The sequence below is a fragment of the Ambystoma mexicanum genome, chromosome 6q (assembly GCF_040938575.1).
Source record: "Ambystoma mexicanum isolate Mex_15411 chromosome 6q, UKY_AmexF1_1, whole genome shotgun sequence".
In the NCBI taxonomy this organism is placed as follows: Eukaryota; Metazoa; Chordata; class Amphibia; order Caudata; family Ambystomatidae; genus Ambystoma; species Ambystoma mexicanum.
In genome coordinates this window covers 284346020-284362762 of record NC_090937.1, presented here as the reverse complement: position 1 = coordinate 284362762, position 16743 = coordinate 284346020, and the positions used below count along the sequence as shown (strand labels likewise).

General features: G+C 50.1%; 1 protein-coding gene across 2 annotated transcripts in view; it reads left to right on the top strand.

The window, feature by feature from the left end:
• The window catches only part of FOCAD (focadhesin), a 2926805-nt gene that overhangs the window by 924427 nt on the left and 1985635 nt on the right, over nt 1–16743 (top strand). For both annotated transcript variants that reach the window (XR_011282193.1, XM_069630760.1), the window contains exon 12: nt 15476–15580. Coding sequence is in view for 1 of the 2 variants with exons in the window: in XM_069630760.1 (XP_069486861.1) it covers nt 15476–15580 (105 nt within the window). In the remaining variant the exon portion in view is untranslated. The remainder of the gene's footprint in view (nt 1–15475; nt 15581–16743) is intronic.

The window sequence follows — 16743 nt, the reverse complement described above, 5'->3', positions numbered from 1 at the left end:
TGAGGGAGGTGGGGGGGGGTCACCCGAAGTGGTTGTTCACTCCTGCCAGATACCCTTCATCAGTTGGGGTTTTCCCTCAACCTGAGGAGATCAGTTATGCCCTTCTCAGGATCTGGTCTTCCTAGGGACGCGTTGGAACACTACTGTTCAGTGGGTGTTCCCCACGCCCAAGAGGCTGGTGTCCCTCCGCAAGGCAGTAGGGCACTTTCTGTCCAACGTTACCACCTTGGCATGGTGGTTCCAGCACATTCTGGGCCTGATGGCCTCCTGCCTGTACAGCACACACGTCTCAAGATACGGCGCTTCCAGCTCCACCTTGCGGCCAATTGGGATCAGGTGACAGGGTCTCAGTTGGACAGGATTCCAATTCCACAGCTCCTTTTGCCCGACCTTCACTGGTAGCTAATGGATGGCAATGTTTCAGTCGGAGCCCCCTTTGCCTGTCTGCAGCTTTCCCTGGTAGTGACAATGGACTCCTCACTTTCGGTCTGGGGGTCTACACTGGAGGTCTGTGTGATTCATTGAGTATGGTCCCGATCCGAGGCCCTTCTGCATTTCAATGTGCTTGAGCTCTGGGCAGTGGGCCTGGACCCCAAGGCGTTTTTGCCCCTTATCAGGAACAAGTCGTTTCTGGTCCGGACGGACAAATTTACCTTGATGTTTTACCTGAACAAGCAGGATGGCACCCGTTCACCTGTCCCCTCCTATGCACGGAGGCGGTTTTGATCTGGGAATGGCTTCCAGTGAGAATTTGGATTTCGGCAGTCCACCTTCCGCGGGACATCATTGTTGAAGTGGACCAGCTGAGTCGTTTGGGGTTTAACACCTATAAATGGGAGTTGCGCAACAACTCCTTGTTGCGCCTGTTCCATCGTTGGGGGTTCGTGGACCTGGACTTGTTTGCATCCCCTCAGAATTTCAAGTGCCCCCAGTTTGCATTATTGGCAGGCCGGCGTCAGACATTTCTGGGAGATGCCTTCCAGATCTGTTGGCAAGGCCGCTGGTGTTGGCGTTCCCGCCCACCCTTCTGCTCCACCGGGCTCTGCAATTTCCTGCCCTCAATGGGTTGCAGCCTCATCCTGGTTGCACCCCCCCACTCCTACTGGTCTTCGAGACCCTGTTTTTTTTATCTGCTGCAGTTGTGCTCCCATAGTCCTGTCCATCTTCTGATCCACAGCAGGGGCTTCCTGATGCAGCACGGAGGGGCAGTGGAGCATCCAGTCCCGGACAAATTTGCTCTGGCGGCCTGGTTCCTGATCAGCTGAGGCTTCAGCACGCTCAATAGTCAGATGACAACGGGGACGTTATTCAGTAGGTCAGGAATCTTTTGACTTGGCTCCAGTATAAGAGCAAATGGACTAAACTCTGGCATTGGGCTGTGCCTTGTCTCCTGTCCGTTAGATGACCTATTGGCTTTCTCGGCACACCTGGCTCATTCTGGAGTACAGGTGGATACTTGCCGAACGTATTTGGCGGCCATCAGGGCTTACAAGAATTCCCCTGAGCGTGTGTTTTCGGCGGCCAACCCAGTGGTCAAGGCTCACCTTAAGAGGTTTTCCAGAATGTTTCCTCTAGTGCACAGGCCGCATCTGGTCTGGGACCTCAATGTGGTTCTGGCGGCTTTGCAGCGCAAGCCTTTCAAGCCTATGGTGTCTGTGGACAACCGCTTGGTGATGATAAAGATGGTTTTATTGGTGGCTCTCACCTCTGCAAGCAGGGTTGGTGAAGTGCAGGCGTCCTCTGGCGAGCCATTCACCATGTTTCACGACGACACGGTCATCTTGCCCACTTACTCAAATTTCTTGCCAAAGGTGGTCTCCCCATTTCATCTGAATCAAGAGATCTGCCTGCCATGTACTTCCCGAACCCTCAGTACAAAGCAGAAAGGGCCCTGCATTCTTTGGACCTCAGGAGGGTCCTCCGGTTTTACCTCTCACGGACGAAATTGTTCAAGAACTCTGAGGCATTGTTTGTGACTTTTGGGGGCTCCTCCTCCAGCTCTCAGGCGTCCAAGGCTTCCATCTCCATTTGGATGATTCAGACCATTTCGGAGGTGTACACTGCCATGGGCAAACTTGTTCTTGAGGGGATTAATTCCCATGCGGTCAGAGCTAAGGCCACGACCGTCGCATTTCAGAGACATGCTTCTTGGGATGTCATCAGCAAGGCGGCTACTTGGGTCACTCCATTGTCCTTCTTTAGGCACTATTCCCTGGACACCAGCTCCAGGCGCGATGCAGAGTTTGGGCAGGCGTTTCTGATTAACCCTTTCGCTTCATCCTAGACATGAGGCAGGTTGTTACAGCTTCATCCTATGTTAATGTTCGGTGGAATCGCCCACAAGGATGGAGGAACGGGGACAAGACGTATGAGTAATTAAAGTTGTTCACTGTAGTGACTAGAGTACCCGTAATCCATAGTCCCCTTTCCTCCATAAGTCCTTCCAATGGCTTATAGGTAATATGACTAGCCAGGTATCTAAGCTTCCGATGTGTTCAAAGGGGACTGAGGTGAGGTGCCGGAGGGCGGGCCTCAGCGGGGGTTCCCACGCCCGAGGCTGTGCCCTGCACATTATACGAAAGTTAGGTGAAGCTCAATTTTTCACTGCCAAAGGTTCTGGTACCGGCCCTATGTTGGTGGATGCCCAGAAGGATGGTGGAAAGGGGATTAAGGACTCAGTACTCTAGTCACTACGGTGGGTAACTTTCATTTTTGATCTCCATCGCGTTCCCCAACCTGGAAGGGAAGAGTCCGCTCTGCCCATGCAGGTTTTCCCTCCGTGTAAATTGTCCAAATTTTTTGTTCATTTTCATCTGGCATTGCAAAGGATGGACGCCTCTGTGAGGCTGGGTGGTGATTGGAAGTAGCAAGCGCTGTGTAGTGTTTTGTTTTTACATGAGGCTCCGGTTGGATTCTCTCTGCAGCCACCTAGTGTCTTTTGGATTGGTTGTTCTGAAAGGAAAAGAGAAGCGACCTGTCAAGAAGGTAGCCTCCAAGGTATTGCGGTTGAAAAAATTGTACCAATGGTCCTACGCCATGACACACACTCATGGGACTTGGACTGGGGGCCCCTAACTCCCTAACCCTGCATCTGGGGTAGGATTGGCTCTGGCAACTGCCCTGGTAGGGTGCCTACCCCAGGTTGGGAGTGTTTCCTGATCTCTTACGACATTTATGACCCTGACCCTGTCACATTCGTTCAGCCCGGTTGCATCCAAAATATTTCCCTGACAGGCCTCTATCACAGAAAGGCGGCCTATCTGGGAACAACACATATGCTTACTGCGAAGATGTTGACAGACCAGGTTGTGGTAGCTGCTGTAAGGATGATTGGGGTTCAAGGTGGTGGGTTGAGAGGGCAGTGGACACGTATGTTTGCATGTGTGTGGTGTTTATGTGTGTTATATGTATCATGTGTGGGCAACAGGGGGCGGGTTGGGAATCCGGTGGTGGTGGGGGCTGTCATCTGCAGTACACAAGACGGGGCATGGAGGGAGGAAGGCAGGGCAGAGAAAGGGGCCGCAGGGAACACCCCCTCAATGTGAGATGGCAGGGCAGGGGGCATTGAGGGGAAATTATTTTTTCACGCAGGGCCGAAACCTGACATGGGGAACCATGCTTCAGTGAAATCGGACTGTGGGGAAACATCCCAGATTTGTCACATTGACCTCTGACACGACCTTTTTTTTTTTTAAACAATTTTTATTGTTTTAACAAACACACCAAACATTACAACCTTTTTTTAGGACGTACATAATCAGTATCAAAACATCATATTATACAATGTTATTCTCTGTCCTCCCCCTCCATCCCCACAAACTCGAGCAGTTCTATCTGTGCCATCTGCATGTCCATTTTCAGGAATCTCAGTGCTTTTCGACTCTTCTGAGTCTTCTGTTTCATGATTGACCTGGTGGGGGTTCGCCCTTGTGGTCACCAGTTGCCTCCAGGCTATCAGGGGGCCTCACCCCCCCTAGTGACAGCTTCAAACCATACCACAGTTTCTGCTTCTGCCCATCTCAAGAGGTCCGTCCACCATATCGCCACTCTAGGGCTATAGGCCGCTTTCCAACACATTGCAATTCTACGCTTGGCTAGGATATAGGCCAGGTCCTTCATCTTACTGATATGCTTGGAGTGACGTGGCCTGGGAAAAGCCCCGAGCATGCATGCCCAAGCAGACCCAACGTCAAGCACCACTCCCCCACTGGCCATTCTCGTCTTTATTTATTCCCAGAACCTCTGCACCTCAGAGCAAGCCCAGAACATGTGCAGCAGCCTTGCCTCCTCCTCCCCGCACCTTGGGCATTTCTGTATAGCCGAGCCTCCAAACCTGGCTATTCTTCCGGGGGTCAAATAGGCTCTGTGGGTGAAATACAGCTGGTTCTGCTGGAGTCTCGCATTCCGGGACACATTTTTATGGTACCTTTGAGCTCTATCCCACTTTCCCTCTGTCATGGGTTCTCCCACCTCCTCCTCCCAGTCATACCTCAGTTGGAGCAGCTGAGTGGGTCCCGTGCCTGCTGGGCCTAGAGACCCAAGCTACTCACTGATAAGCCCCAACAAGGGTGAAACATGTTTGGGGATGCTTGTGGTCTCGTGCAGAAGGGATGTGGCCTAGCAGTTCGGGCTGGACTGTCCCTTTTGGGGTGGGGCCAAGCCTGATTTGCATATGGTCTTTCCCCTTCTGTAATGGCTTGGCAGGCAAAGAACGGTGGTCTGGAGGGTCGCTCAGAGCATTTCCAGTGGTTAAGATTCATTCTAAACCTTCCAGCCATTACCTCTTTGTTTTTGCAGCTCCTTCCCTGCCTTCGCCCTCAGGAGCTCATATAGCCTAGATATTTCATGCCCACCCTCCGAGACATCATACATCATTTCCAGGGTGGCATCAGGTTCTTCCGCTAGCACCGTCTCAGGCCACCTCTCCCTCACCCATTTCATGAGCCTGGTATAAGTGGTATAAGTGATGTATTGGCCTCTATGCAGCCCAGTCTCCTCTTGTAGCCTCTGAAACTCCAATGCCTCCCCTTCCTGCCATATATCTCCGAGGGTGGCTAGGCCCACCGATTCCCAGTATCTGCGGACCCCCTTGAACAGTTGGGAGTCATCCCCGCATAACACAGCCAGCGGGACCTGCTGAGAAAGCGGGTCTGGGTCGCCCAGAGTTCTCCATGCTCTGTGCCAAACCTCCCAGCCCACCTCCAGTAGTCTCCCCATCCCCGCCATTTTAGTTTTATGCAGCCACACTATCTCTTAGGAAATATGGAGCTGTATCACCTTGCAAAAGCCTAGCTTCTGCCGAGTCCTCTGCGGACAACCACCTAGCCACATACAACAGCTGTCCTGTTAAGTAATATAGCTAATGTATGCCCCCCTTATTACATGTGTTTTGTAGTTTGCACAGGGCCACCCTATTCCTGGAGTTGTCCCATATGAAGCCCCTGCACATGCCATGAAGTCTCACAAAAAAGTGTCTGGGGATCAGGTACGGGACATTTACAAAAAAATGCAAAGGTCTGGGCAGAACCACCATTTTGAGCAGGGCTGCCCTTCCCATCATGGCTAGGGGCAATCGGGACCAGAACACCATTCTATTTTTAATTCCCTCAATCACTTTCTCTCTATTGTGTTTGTGCTCTGTCTCTATCCTATGGTAAATGTTTACGCCCAGGTACCTAAATGTCACGGGCTGCCAGGGTATCTGCATGATGGGCAGTCTCTCCAATGGAGTGCTCTTATACCTTCCCAAGGGGAACAAACTGGACTTCCCAGGGTTCACCGATATGCCCGAGAGGGTGGCATACCGATCCATCACCTCCTGCACATATTACAGGTTCTCCTCCGGGCAGCGCAAATAGAGGAGCATGTCATCTGCATATAGTGATATCAAGTGTGTGCCTCCTGTCGTACGTATCCCCACCTCCCCATATTATTGTTGCAGGCAAATTGCCAGCGGCTCTAATGGCAAAATATATAACATGGGCGACCAGGGGCATCCCTGTCTGGTCCCCCTGCTGAGCTGCCATTTAACAGAGATTGTGGTTCCCGTTTTAACTCTTGCCATCGGGGAGCTATGTAGCATCTGAACCCATCTGATATATCCCGGCCCCATCCCGTTTCCCTTCAGGGTCGCCTTCAACCATGGCCACCGCACTGAATCAAAGGCTTTAACCACGTCCAACGACACAATAGCCAGCTCGCCCGAGTCTCCCTCGGCTTGATCAATGACATGATGCAACCTTCTATGGTTGTCCGTGTTGTTTCTACCGGGGACATAGCCTTTTGGTCTGGTGTATCAACTTGCCAATTACCCTCTTTAGTCTATTGGCCAGCACTGCCGTGAGTATTTTGCTGTCCTGATTCAGCATAGACAGGGGCCTATAAGACCCACACTCCACATCTGGCTTGCCTGGTTTCAGGAGCGGGATGATCACTGCCTCACGGAGAGACGCCGGCAGTTCCCCCTGCTCATATGCTTCATTAAACATGGCGAGCAGCGGCTGAAGTAGCTCCTGCTTATACGTTTTATAAAACTCACTGGGTAACCCATCCGACCCCGGCGCCTTACATGTGGGTAGGTGTTAGATCACCACCTCCAGTTGGTTCGCGGTGATGGGGGCATCCAAATCTGCGCGTTCTAGATAAAGGTGGGCAGCCCTATGTCCTCTATTGTTTCCTGTATTTCTTGGCTCATTTCTTCTCCTGCGTCCTCATATACTTGTCTATAATACTTGAGGAACTCCCCGTTTACTCCCTCCTGGGTATTATAGATTTGACCTTCCGCGTCCCTGACCTCTCTGATCACCGGGCGGGGGGTCTCATTTTTGTATAACCAGGCCAGTAATCTACCCGGCTTATCTCCTCCTGCATGCAGCCTGTCTGTATATTTCTTATAATTTAGTCTGCATAATCTGTCCCAGAGTTCACTACAAGCCATCTGCAAGTCCTTTATCTTGGCGCTGTCCTCTCGGGTGCTCCCCCCACTTCTTATCAGGCCCTCTAGCTCTCTTTCTGTTTCCTGCAGTTCCTGTTCAATTCCCCCTTGGAGCCCCTTGGATTTTGATATAGCTACCCCGCGCACCACCACCTTAAATGCCTCCCATACCATTCCACAGAGCGTACACTGCCCGTGTTAATTTCAAAATATTCCTCAATGGCCTCCCTCAAATCCTCACGGAATCCCGCATCCTACAGAGCCTCAGTTCTGAGCCTCCATGTCGGGATTCGCGCCCTGGGGGGTTGATGTCGCCACTCTACGAACAAAGGCACGTGGTCGGATAGCACCCGGGCCTTGTATTCCGCGCCCACCATTTCTCCCACTATCTCGGCAGCAGCAAACACATAATCTAGCCTCGTGTGCAGGTCATGTGGCGCAGCGTAATGAGAGTATTGCCTATCCATAGGGTGCAATCGTCTCCACACATCCTCTAAGCCGAGTTCTGTCAACAGTGTCCTCAGCGCCTTGGCTGCTGGCGCCGGCTTTTCTGATTTGTCATCTGACTTGTCTATCCTGGGGTTCAAGGTGCAATTGAAGTCCCCTTCCCACACCATAGCGCCACCCACCAGGGGGCTAACTTTACTATATAGAGACCTAAAGTATGTCGCTGTATCATGGTTAGGGGCGTACAAATTTATGATGTTCACTTCTCTGTTCTCCAAAAGTCCCGCCACCACCACCATTCTATCTTCTGGGTCTGGCGACGAACTGAGCAGCCGAAATGGCACATGGGGTGCCACCCATGTAATCACCCCTCTTGCATATGCCGAGTATGTGGCCCCTATGACAGTACCCCTCCATTTTCTCCTGACCACCTCTAACTTCTCCTTGGCGAGGTGCGTCTCCTGTAGCAGAGCTATGTAAATCCGCATCCTCTTTAGGTACATCACCACCTTATTACGTTTTAGATAACTATTGAGGCCCCGCACATTCCAGGTCATGACTCTAAGATTACCCAATGCCATTGACTTGATATTCTTCCCCTCTCCACTCCCTCCGATGTCTACCTCGATGGCCCACCAGTTCCCTTTCCCATTTCTGTATGAGAGTTTCCTTTCCCCTCCCACCAGTACAGTCCAGATCCCACTTCCGTCTGTCTACCTAGGCTCGCTCCCCACTTCAAACTTCCCAAAACTACAAACACTGAAAACTTCCCTTCCCCGCTCCCCCTTGCTCAACTACAACAAACTGCTGCACACGACCCCTTCCCTCCCCCCTCTCCACCCTACCCTAAAAAATGTCCAGCTCCATCCCTGGATCTCAGGCTCCCCCGCGTTTGGACCTACCCTGGAACCCCAGGCCCAAGACCCCAGCAGGGTGTCACCACACTATTGGCGACCTAACTAATCTCTAAATGGGGGTATGCAGACTAGCTCTACAAGGCTCCTTGATGAAGCATCAATCACAGTGCTTGTGTTTCATTATCCAAACCAAACTGGTTTTACCGGCCAACGGGCTGCATCACTGACTATAGTCCAGTCCCATAGTCTCAAACCGCACCCCCTTCAGGTGCCCCCCTGCGCATTACTTATCTCCTCCATCTCCTCCTTTCGTCTGGATGTCCGGCTCCTGTGGGCAACCTTGCGTATCGAGCCATCCCATGGCGTCCTCCGGAGTTTCAAAAAATAAGGTTATGTTTTTGTGGAAGACTTTCAATTTCGCCGGGTAAAGCAACATATACTTATGGCCCGCTTCTTTCAATCTCCTCTTGACCGCCCCAAAGTTCATTCGACTTCGCTGCACCATCAGGGTATAAGTCTGGGTAGGCCGTTATGTTTGCCGCCCCCCCTTTGAATTGTTCCCCCTTTGCGGAAGTGCTCCAGTATCCTTTCTCGATCCCGGTAATTAAGGATCTTGGCAATCACTGGCCTAGGCGGGTTACCTGGCGGCGGCCTCCTCATCAGAGCCCTATGCACCCTTTCCACCGCGAACCCCTGAGACAGGGCCCCTCCAGGTATTTCCTGCAACAACATGGATTCAATGAATTCCATGGGGTTGTGGCCTTCTGCTCCCTCCGGCAGCCCCACAATGCGGATGTTATTTCTCCGGGCGCGTCCTTCCGCTTCCTCCGCCCTGTTCTCCAAATTGCCTACCCGCTGCACCAAGGCGTGTAGTTCCGACTTGTGTGAGGCACAGTCTGCTGTGTTCGGGCTCACCTCTTTCTCGAGGTTCTCAGCCGCTCCGGCAATGACCTAACATCATGTCGGAGAAGGTTCACCTCTTCCTGCACCTCTCCAACCTTGCGGTCCAGCGCTGTTTTCAGTTCGGTCACAGCCAGTTCAAGCTTGGCTTCCCAGGCCAGCTTCAGGTCTGCAATTGCGACTAGGACCTCTTGGTTCATGCCCGTGACGGCCATGCTACCCGCAGGATGCCTGTCCTTACTCTTGGCTCCTTCCGGGCCAGGTTGCGTCCTGGCGTATTCGTCCAATGTAGGCTGCTTCCCCTTGAGTCTAGGAGGTTTGTTGGACATAGCGCTGTTGTTATGGGGTGTGGGTCTGTCCCGCCACTTATAGTCTGCAGTTCCAACAGGGGCAACTCGCTACAGTCTATTGCGTCCAGGGAGGCAACCTCGAAAGTGTACTAAGCCCAGCCCTTATTCGCCTCAATAAGTTGTGCTCTCCCACGTAATTATGAGTCCTTTCTTCAATACCTTTTTTCGTCCACAGGGATGCTCTATGATTCGTGTCCGGATCACCCGCGGGTAACTGCTACGATTGAATGCCCCAGTGCCAGTTGTCAGGCCACACACATGGGCCTTGTAGCCACCATTCACATTCTGAGTACACCCTACACCGGGCTTGCTGGCCGGCTAGCGCGCGGCCTCTTAATCATGGGCCTTTCTGTCTCTTGTCATATCCTAGGGCTACGCACCCATTGGAAACATTGTGTCCCCGATGGCCAGCTGGTCCACTCCTTCCCTGCTTCCTTGCTGTTGGGCCAGTGCCAGGATGGTAGTGATGGTCATGCATCTGGCCTTATGATTTGCGCTATTTAGTGTGTTGCAATTGTGCCAGGGGGTATCTTGATGCAGTGCAGGTTGTTGTCAGTCAGTTCACGGAGCCAATACAGGCTTCCTGAGTATTGCTCTAGCGTTTATAATATGCATGCGTGCGTTCATCCCATTTAGTGCACATTTAACGTTTTGCTCACATTTGCCTCTGCAGCTTCCTCCAGCCGTATCCCTGCGCCTAATGTCTCACTATGTGGAGCGCTGTGGCTGCTCCGTTGTTCAGTTGCTCACTCGAGCGCGGGATCGCATTCAGCCCGCAAGCCCCGCACCATCCAACTGGGCCACTGCACGCAGGCAGGAGAGAGCCCGTGGGCGGGCATTCCAGTCCCTGCGCCGCAGTCCGGTCCGCCCATGGTCGGGGCACGTCTCTCCCTTTGCCCACCAGATGTCTCGGGGCACCGATTCCGCTCGGGCTGCAGGGTCTGCGTCATTCCGCCGACTCTGGCGCCGTCCAAGCGCCGGCAGCCTCTCCGACTCGTGCTGCCTGCAAATGTTTTTCACCCGTTTCAGGACTACACGGAGCACTTGTGCGCCCCGGTGGCACTCCTCAGGGCGCCCCCTCTTAATGCCTCGCTTGTCCCAGTGTTCATCATTCGGCAAGCGCCTCCATCGATCCGCTCCTCCCGTCTTCTTTGTCTCGAAGGGCCGCCATTTTTATCTGCCAGTCTTCAACTACTCCGTACTTCACAAATCTCTTGCAGCCATTCCAAGGTGTTACGGAGAATTCTCTGTTTAGGCTGAATTTCCTAACCTAGTGAGTCCCCCAGCAGCTTTGCTGGATTTCTGGAGTTTGTTTTTTTCTCCTGCCAAGAGTGAGTCTCTTTTCCTCACACTCTTGGACATGATTGCAGGGGTTCCTTTGACTGTTAATGTGTTTTATGGGTTATGGGGTCCTTTACTCTATAGGGTCTCATGTGTTTTTACTATGTGTGTTACACAGCACCCTCAGTGCAGTGACACAGGGGTGTCACAGTGACACCCCACCATAGACTCCATACCCTGGGACTGACTACTGTCTCCCAGGGCATGTAAAGTCACCATTGGCATTACTAGTCCCAAATGATGAACAGAAACCAGTACAAACCATCATATTGTGGACGTACTGGTCGGGGCAACTTAATTGCCCCGGGGTCTGTTATTCGAGGGGGCATGTCTCCGTCCCCCCTGATCGAGTTTTGGCTGGTGGCAGTGGATACTACTTTTTATATTCGACCGCAAATATATCTCTATGGGATTTTCCCATTGTTCGAGGCTACCAACTTTAACTATTTAATTCCTATAGCCTCGAACATACCGCCGGGTTATTTATTTAATATTAATTCACCGGTTGGTATTTTTTGCCAGAACTCGATTCTAAAATGGCGTTTGTGTTCTCTTCTGTGACTCCAACCCAAGTCAAGCCCTTTGTTCCACTTTTTGGCGGGCTTCTCCACAGAAGCCTCCAAAAGTGGTGCCACTCTGTCTGGGTACCACAGGGGGTGTAGGAGGGGGTTTAGGCACCCTGGACTGAGGGTGCACTCTTGTGCGATTGGCCCAAGTGGTGAGCCGGCTGGCTCACCACTTAGCAGGTTTCATTGACAGCTGGGCTAAATGAATGGGGGTTTCTTGCATAAAAGCAGGGCTTTTGGGACTGGAACTTCAGAGGTTGCCACAGGACCTGAGAATCCCAAGAGGGAGAAGCTGAGCCGACCTGCAACGACGACACCACCGGTGGAGCCCTGCTGAACCGTCTCACCACTTCCCGACGGCAGAGGAGATCTTCTTGCCGGAGTCTCTCTTCCCCTTGAGCTGGTGGGGACAACCAGTTCGCTTTCCTTTTCGCCTACCAGGACGTCTAGTGGTCGAATTGCCCGTGCCAAGCACCCCGGCAACCGGATAGCCACTTACCACTGAACCGTGAACAAAAGGACCACTCCTTTTAATCGAGAAACTCCGTGGCTGGTTTCTTCCCTGGCAGTACAACGACCCCCTGCTTTCCTCCCCGACGAGATCTTCTCTTCTGCCGGACGAAGCACCAACTCGCAACCGCTGCCAGGAACAACTGCCCCCGCTGAGTGTTCTCACCATTTCAAGGTACTGTGTCCGCCTGGCCTCCCTTTCTATAGATTGCTACAAGGTGATAGTAAATCCTTAACCTTCTAAGCTGGGCTGGCCTCTTGACCATCTAACTGGTCCCTTTCTTTTGGTCCAACTTCTTTCTGAACCTTTTCGAGACTTTTGTGCACTCTTCAACCGTGTGACCTTGGACACATTTCGTTCTGATACTCTTAAAGTGGATCCGGCTTTCTGAACTCTAACTTCACGGTTTGATTCTGCCTTCCTCTCTTGCTGTGTTCTTTTGAAAGTGTTGGGATCTGTTTCAATTTATGCTCTGCCTTTCTCTCCCTTTTAAACCGAATTATTAGAGTGCCATCTGGGTTAAGCGCTCACAGCTGTCTGAAAATAAGTGGGGCTCTACTTAAGACTTGTCTAATATTCTCTTAAGGGAGTGTATATACTTTAGCGACTGTGTTTTTGAACTTGCTTGAGATTAGTGCCAGTGTGTTTTCTTAGATGTGTTTTTAAATAAATAATTATATATCTTTTATGCTCTGGTCAGTGTTTGCCTGTTCTACTGTGTTTACCTGCCCTATTGTGTATGCTCTGTATACTGCCTAACTTCTTCTTGAGAGAACTCTGACTGCTCAGCCACAGCTACCAGGTAAATCTGGGTGGTGCAGACTGCTACCAATTGAGTTTACTGCTAACTCCTGTAGTCCTAAACTTTTTGCAGTGGTCCCTAAGGGAACTGCACAGGTTTCTGCCTAACACAAGGGTTATGCGGGCTCCAGATTAGCAACGGGTGCTCACCAGGTGTTCATAGGCTGATGCTTATAATTCCATGCTCACCAGGCCAGTGCAACTGCACTTTTCAACAGATGTTTGTAGGATCTCTAGGAGCCTCACGACAAGCACATCTGCTTACATGGCCTTGTAGCCACGCCCCGACACCAGCTTTTTATGATCTGATTAATGCGACTCTGCTTCATGGTCAATTTCAATCCCCAAAGGATGGAATGGCTCATAAGTATGTTGGTAAGGGGTCTAAGGACTAGTAGCACAGAATTCACTATGTTGTGTAAATTAAACTATGCCTCCACTTGCTTTTTCTTTCAGCCATTTAAGGATCTAAGCTAAAAACCTTGCCATGCCCCGAGAGCCTTTGTGGGGATTTAGAATGAATGTATGAATGTCTGTAGGAAGGTTTCTTCCATAGCATGTGTCATGTAAACACTGTGGGGCCATAAAGAGCTCAAACGCAATCGCTGGTAAAAGCTGGTTTTATTTAACTTCCAGAAAGCTCCTCTCCTGGATCAACCTCAAAACATAGTGTCAGGACAGTCTCTTGTCAATAGTTCTTTTGAAGTGTCTCCTTATAAAGTGCACACAGTTTCTGGAATACACCCGTATTACTCAGTCTTAAGGGTTCTTTCTCTCTATGGAATTCCTCTGATGGGTCTCCTTTTGATGGTGCGATACACCACAGTCTGTTCCTTTTGCAGGTCCTGTAGACACTGTGGTGTCTCCTTCCATGAGATGTGCATGCGACTGATGTATCTCTTCCACCTTAAAGACAACGCCAACTCTGAATGCTTGTCCTCCCCCTCTGACCCCAGTGGTCACATAAAATCCTGCAGCGGCATAATATTCCTTTCTTAGGATCCTGATTTCTCCCTCTCCCAAAACACTCTTTTACACATCTGGTCCTGACCCCCCTCGACACCACTACCATACAATTGTTCCTCATGATTCAACCCTTCTGATCTGGGTTTCACTCTTTCCCCCTGCTTTGGGCTAAGTGTGCACTCTTGTTCGTTCCTGCTCTTGCTAGCTACCCTTTTCTAACCTCCTGTTTTTCCTCCTTGCTGCTGGCCTGCTAATGGCTACCACCTACTACCTACTTGTGATTCCTATTAGCTGCCTTCTTCTGGCTATCATCTTTCATCTCCTGACTTTCACCAATCACCTCCTGATGTCCATGCCTCTTCTCCCTCTCTCCCTTCACTCTCAGCTCTCTCACTTCCCAAATTCCCTCCTAAACCTTCTTCAAGAATCAACAACTAGCTCCCAACTTTGAATTCAACAAAGGTAGCAGGCGCCCCTCTCTCGGAAGAACAAGGCATGATAACCTGTTCAGTGGTTGTTAACCACATTGTGAGTTCGCAGCCATCTGCTTTTTGCTCACTGTACCTTTCACAGATGGGAAATATCCATTTGCATATCAGTCTTTGTCCCGCCCACACGGGCAGTCCAGCACCGAAATGCTATGGCAATTCATCTCTGAACAAGAGTACCACCAGCAACCCCATACACGTGTTTCAGCCTTGTTGAGCATCATCAAGTGAGGTGAAGCTGAGCCTCTCTAAGCTCAGTGAGCGGGGCTCACTGATGGGGCCCAACAAGGCTGAAACACGTGTATGGGGTTGCTGCCGGTACTCTTGTTCAGAGAGGAATTGCCATAGCATTTCGGTGATGGACTGCCCATGTGGGCGGGACAAAGACTGATATGCAAATGGATATTTCCCATCTGTGAAAGGTACAGTGAGCAAAAAGTGTGTGCTTCAAACTCTCAACTTAGAACAGGTTATCATGCCATGTTCTCTCTGGAGAGGAGCGCCTGCTACCTTTTGTGAAATATCTCCCAACTCTGTCCACAACCCAATTCTCAAAATGCCCAACCATCTACCACTTTGATACTCTAGGGACTCCTCCCACATGTGCGCCATTCCTGTTGCTGGCATGTGATCGGTTACTGTGGAATTGCTTTCCTCCATCATGTGTAGCATTTGTTCTAGTGTGGATTCCAATTGGAGCCTGCAGCTTAATAAATCTGGTATGCCATTTGGATTCCTTGTTTGTGTCATTCTTGCCATTTTTGTCAGAGTACGTCAGCAGAGTCTTTTCTGTAGCGGGACCCATGGTGAGCATTCCAAGTGCTTCAGAGTTACCATCATCATTTCTGGGTACGGTGCCCCCAGCATTCCACTTCGCTTTCCATGGGGAGGTTGTGCCCTTCTCGTGCAAGGTTGCAGGCTCTTAAAGAGCCAGTATTGTCTCTATTCTTAAGGACTATCTCCTGCCTAGTCTTAAGGACTAAGTGAGGGTTACAAGGGAGCCTCCCCATCCCACCGCCTGGGCCGGTACCCACTAGCTAGGAAAGATCCTGGGCCATTTGATCACCACACTAGAGGCCCCCCAGATTAAGGCAGCTGACTTAGTCACAGGGTTAACGCCACCTTCAGGCTGCTTCAAAACATTGTACGGTAAGGGGAAATGGGAGCGCTTCAGAAACCATAAGATATGCCTGGCAAACACCACTTGTTGATTTTTCTAGATAGCCATACTTCATTTGTTTAGATTGTTTAGGGCATTTATCATAACTCACATTTGAATGCTCCATGATTGGTTGTTGTCTCCTTGTTTTTCAGGTACCAAATTTAGTCCCACTTTTGATGTTTAAGCTGGGCCGGCCCCTGGAGTCCGTACTGTACCGTGAAATTCTCTACACATTGCCTACTCTGGGCACGCACAAGGTCAGTGTGAATTATTATCGTTTAGTATCAAATCCAACACATCTTTTTAGTATTTGCAGGGGCGTGTCTGCTAGTGCAGCTCACATGAAAGACAAATACAGAGATGAATATGCAATAAAAGAGAATGTCTACAAAATGAAAGTTTATTAAATTTGAGCTACATATAAATTACTGGTTCCTGTTAATACCCTCTTGTTATGCTATGCCTGTATGGAACATGAATTTGTGTCTTTGGACAATTCTTACATATTTGTATAGGTGCTTGAGTGAACCTTGCTCTAAAAAGCAACTTACCTCCATATATAGGGTTTTATGTGATATTGTTGAATATTATAGGCTGCACACAAAAAAAGACGTTTCTTTCAGCAGGTTTGGTGCATCCTTTAATATTCAACAAATATTTCTTTTCACCCGCCCCCCTCGCCTCTGAAATTCGGGGTTTCACCCCTCAAGACCACTCTTTAATCCTGTGCCTTCTCCCCCATAACCGTCCCTACGCTTCCCCACACACATCTAAATATACACATATGCACACACCTTCTCCTCATGCCCCTCCCGACCACACTACGAACACTACCCCACAACATGCACACAGAAACTCAAACAAACACTTATCTCCCCACCAACTTCCATCTTCCTCTGCCTGTCTTGACAGTTAGATTTCGAAAGACTGCTATGGGCAGTCTCAGAGTGGTCTTTCTAAATTGTTCTTTTTTTGCAGTAAAAAATGTAATACTTTTTCACTTGGTTCCATACATAGCACAGGGAGAGTATATGATGTGTTAGTATTGCTAGTTGATTGTAGATGATTTACATGAGTGGAAGGGTGCTGTGGAATACTATATATAACAATATATTGTTAATGTGAGGAAGGCATGGTATCAAGGAGTAGACGGAGAGAGAATGGATACAAGTTTCAAAAACCTTTATTTAAAGTTTAAGTTGGGTTGGTAGAATTCCTAACTAGCCCTAACTCTAAAATGGTACTAATCTCGACCATTAAACAAATAACAAATACGTCCAAGTCAGTCTGGTCAAAATACAAAGGCCTACACTATGAAAACCTAACCTTGCCCTCCTTCTCAAAATAACTAATGTGTTAAGGGAATAAAAAAGGAAAATAATGTCTCAAAAGAAATGTCAGAATGGCTTCAGTACCAACT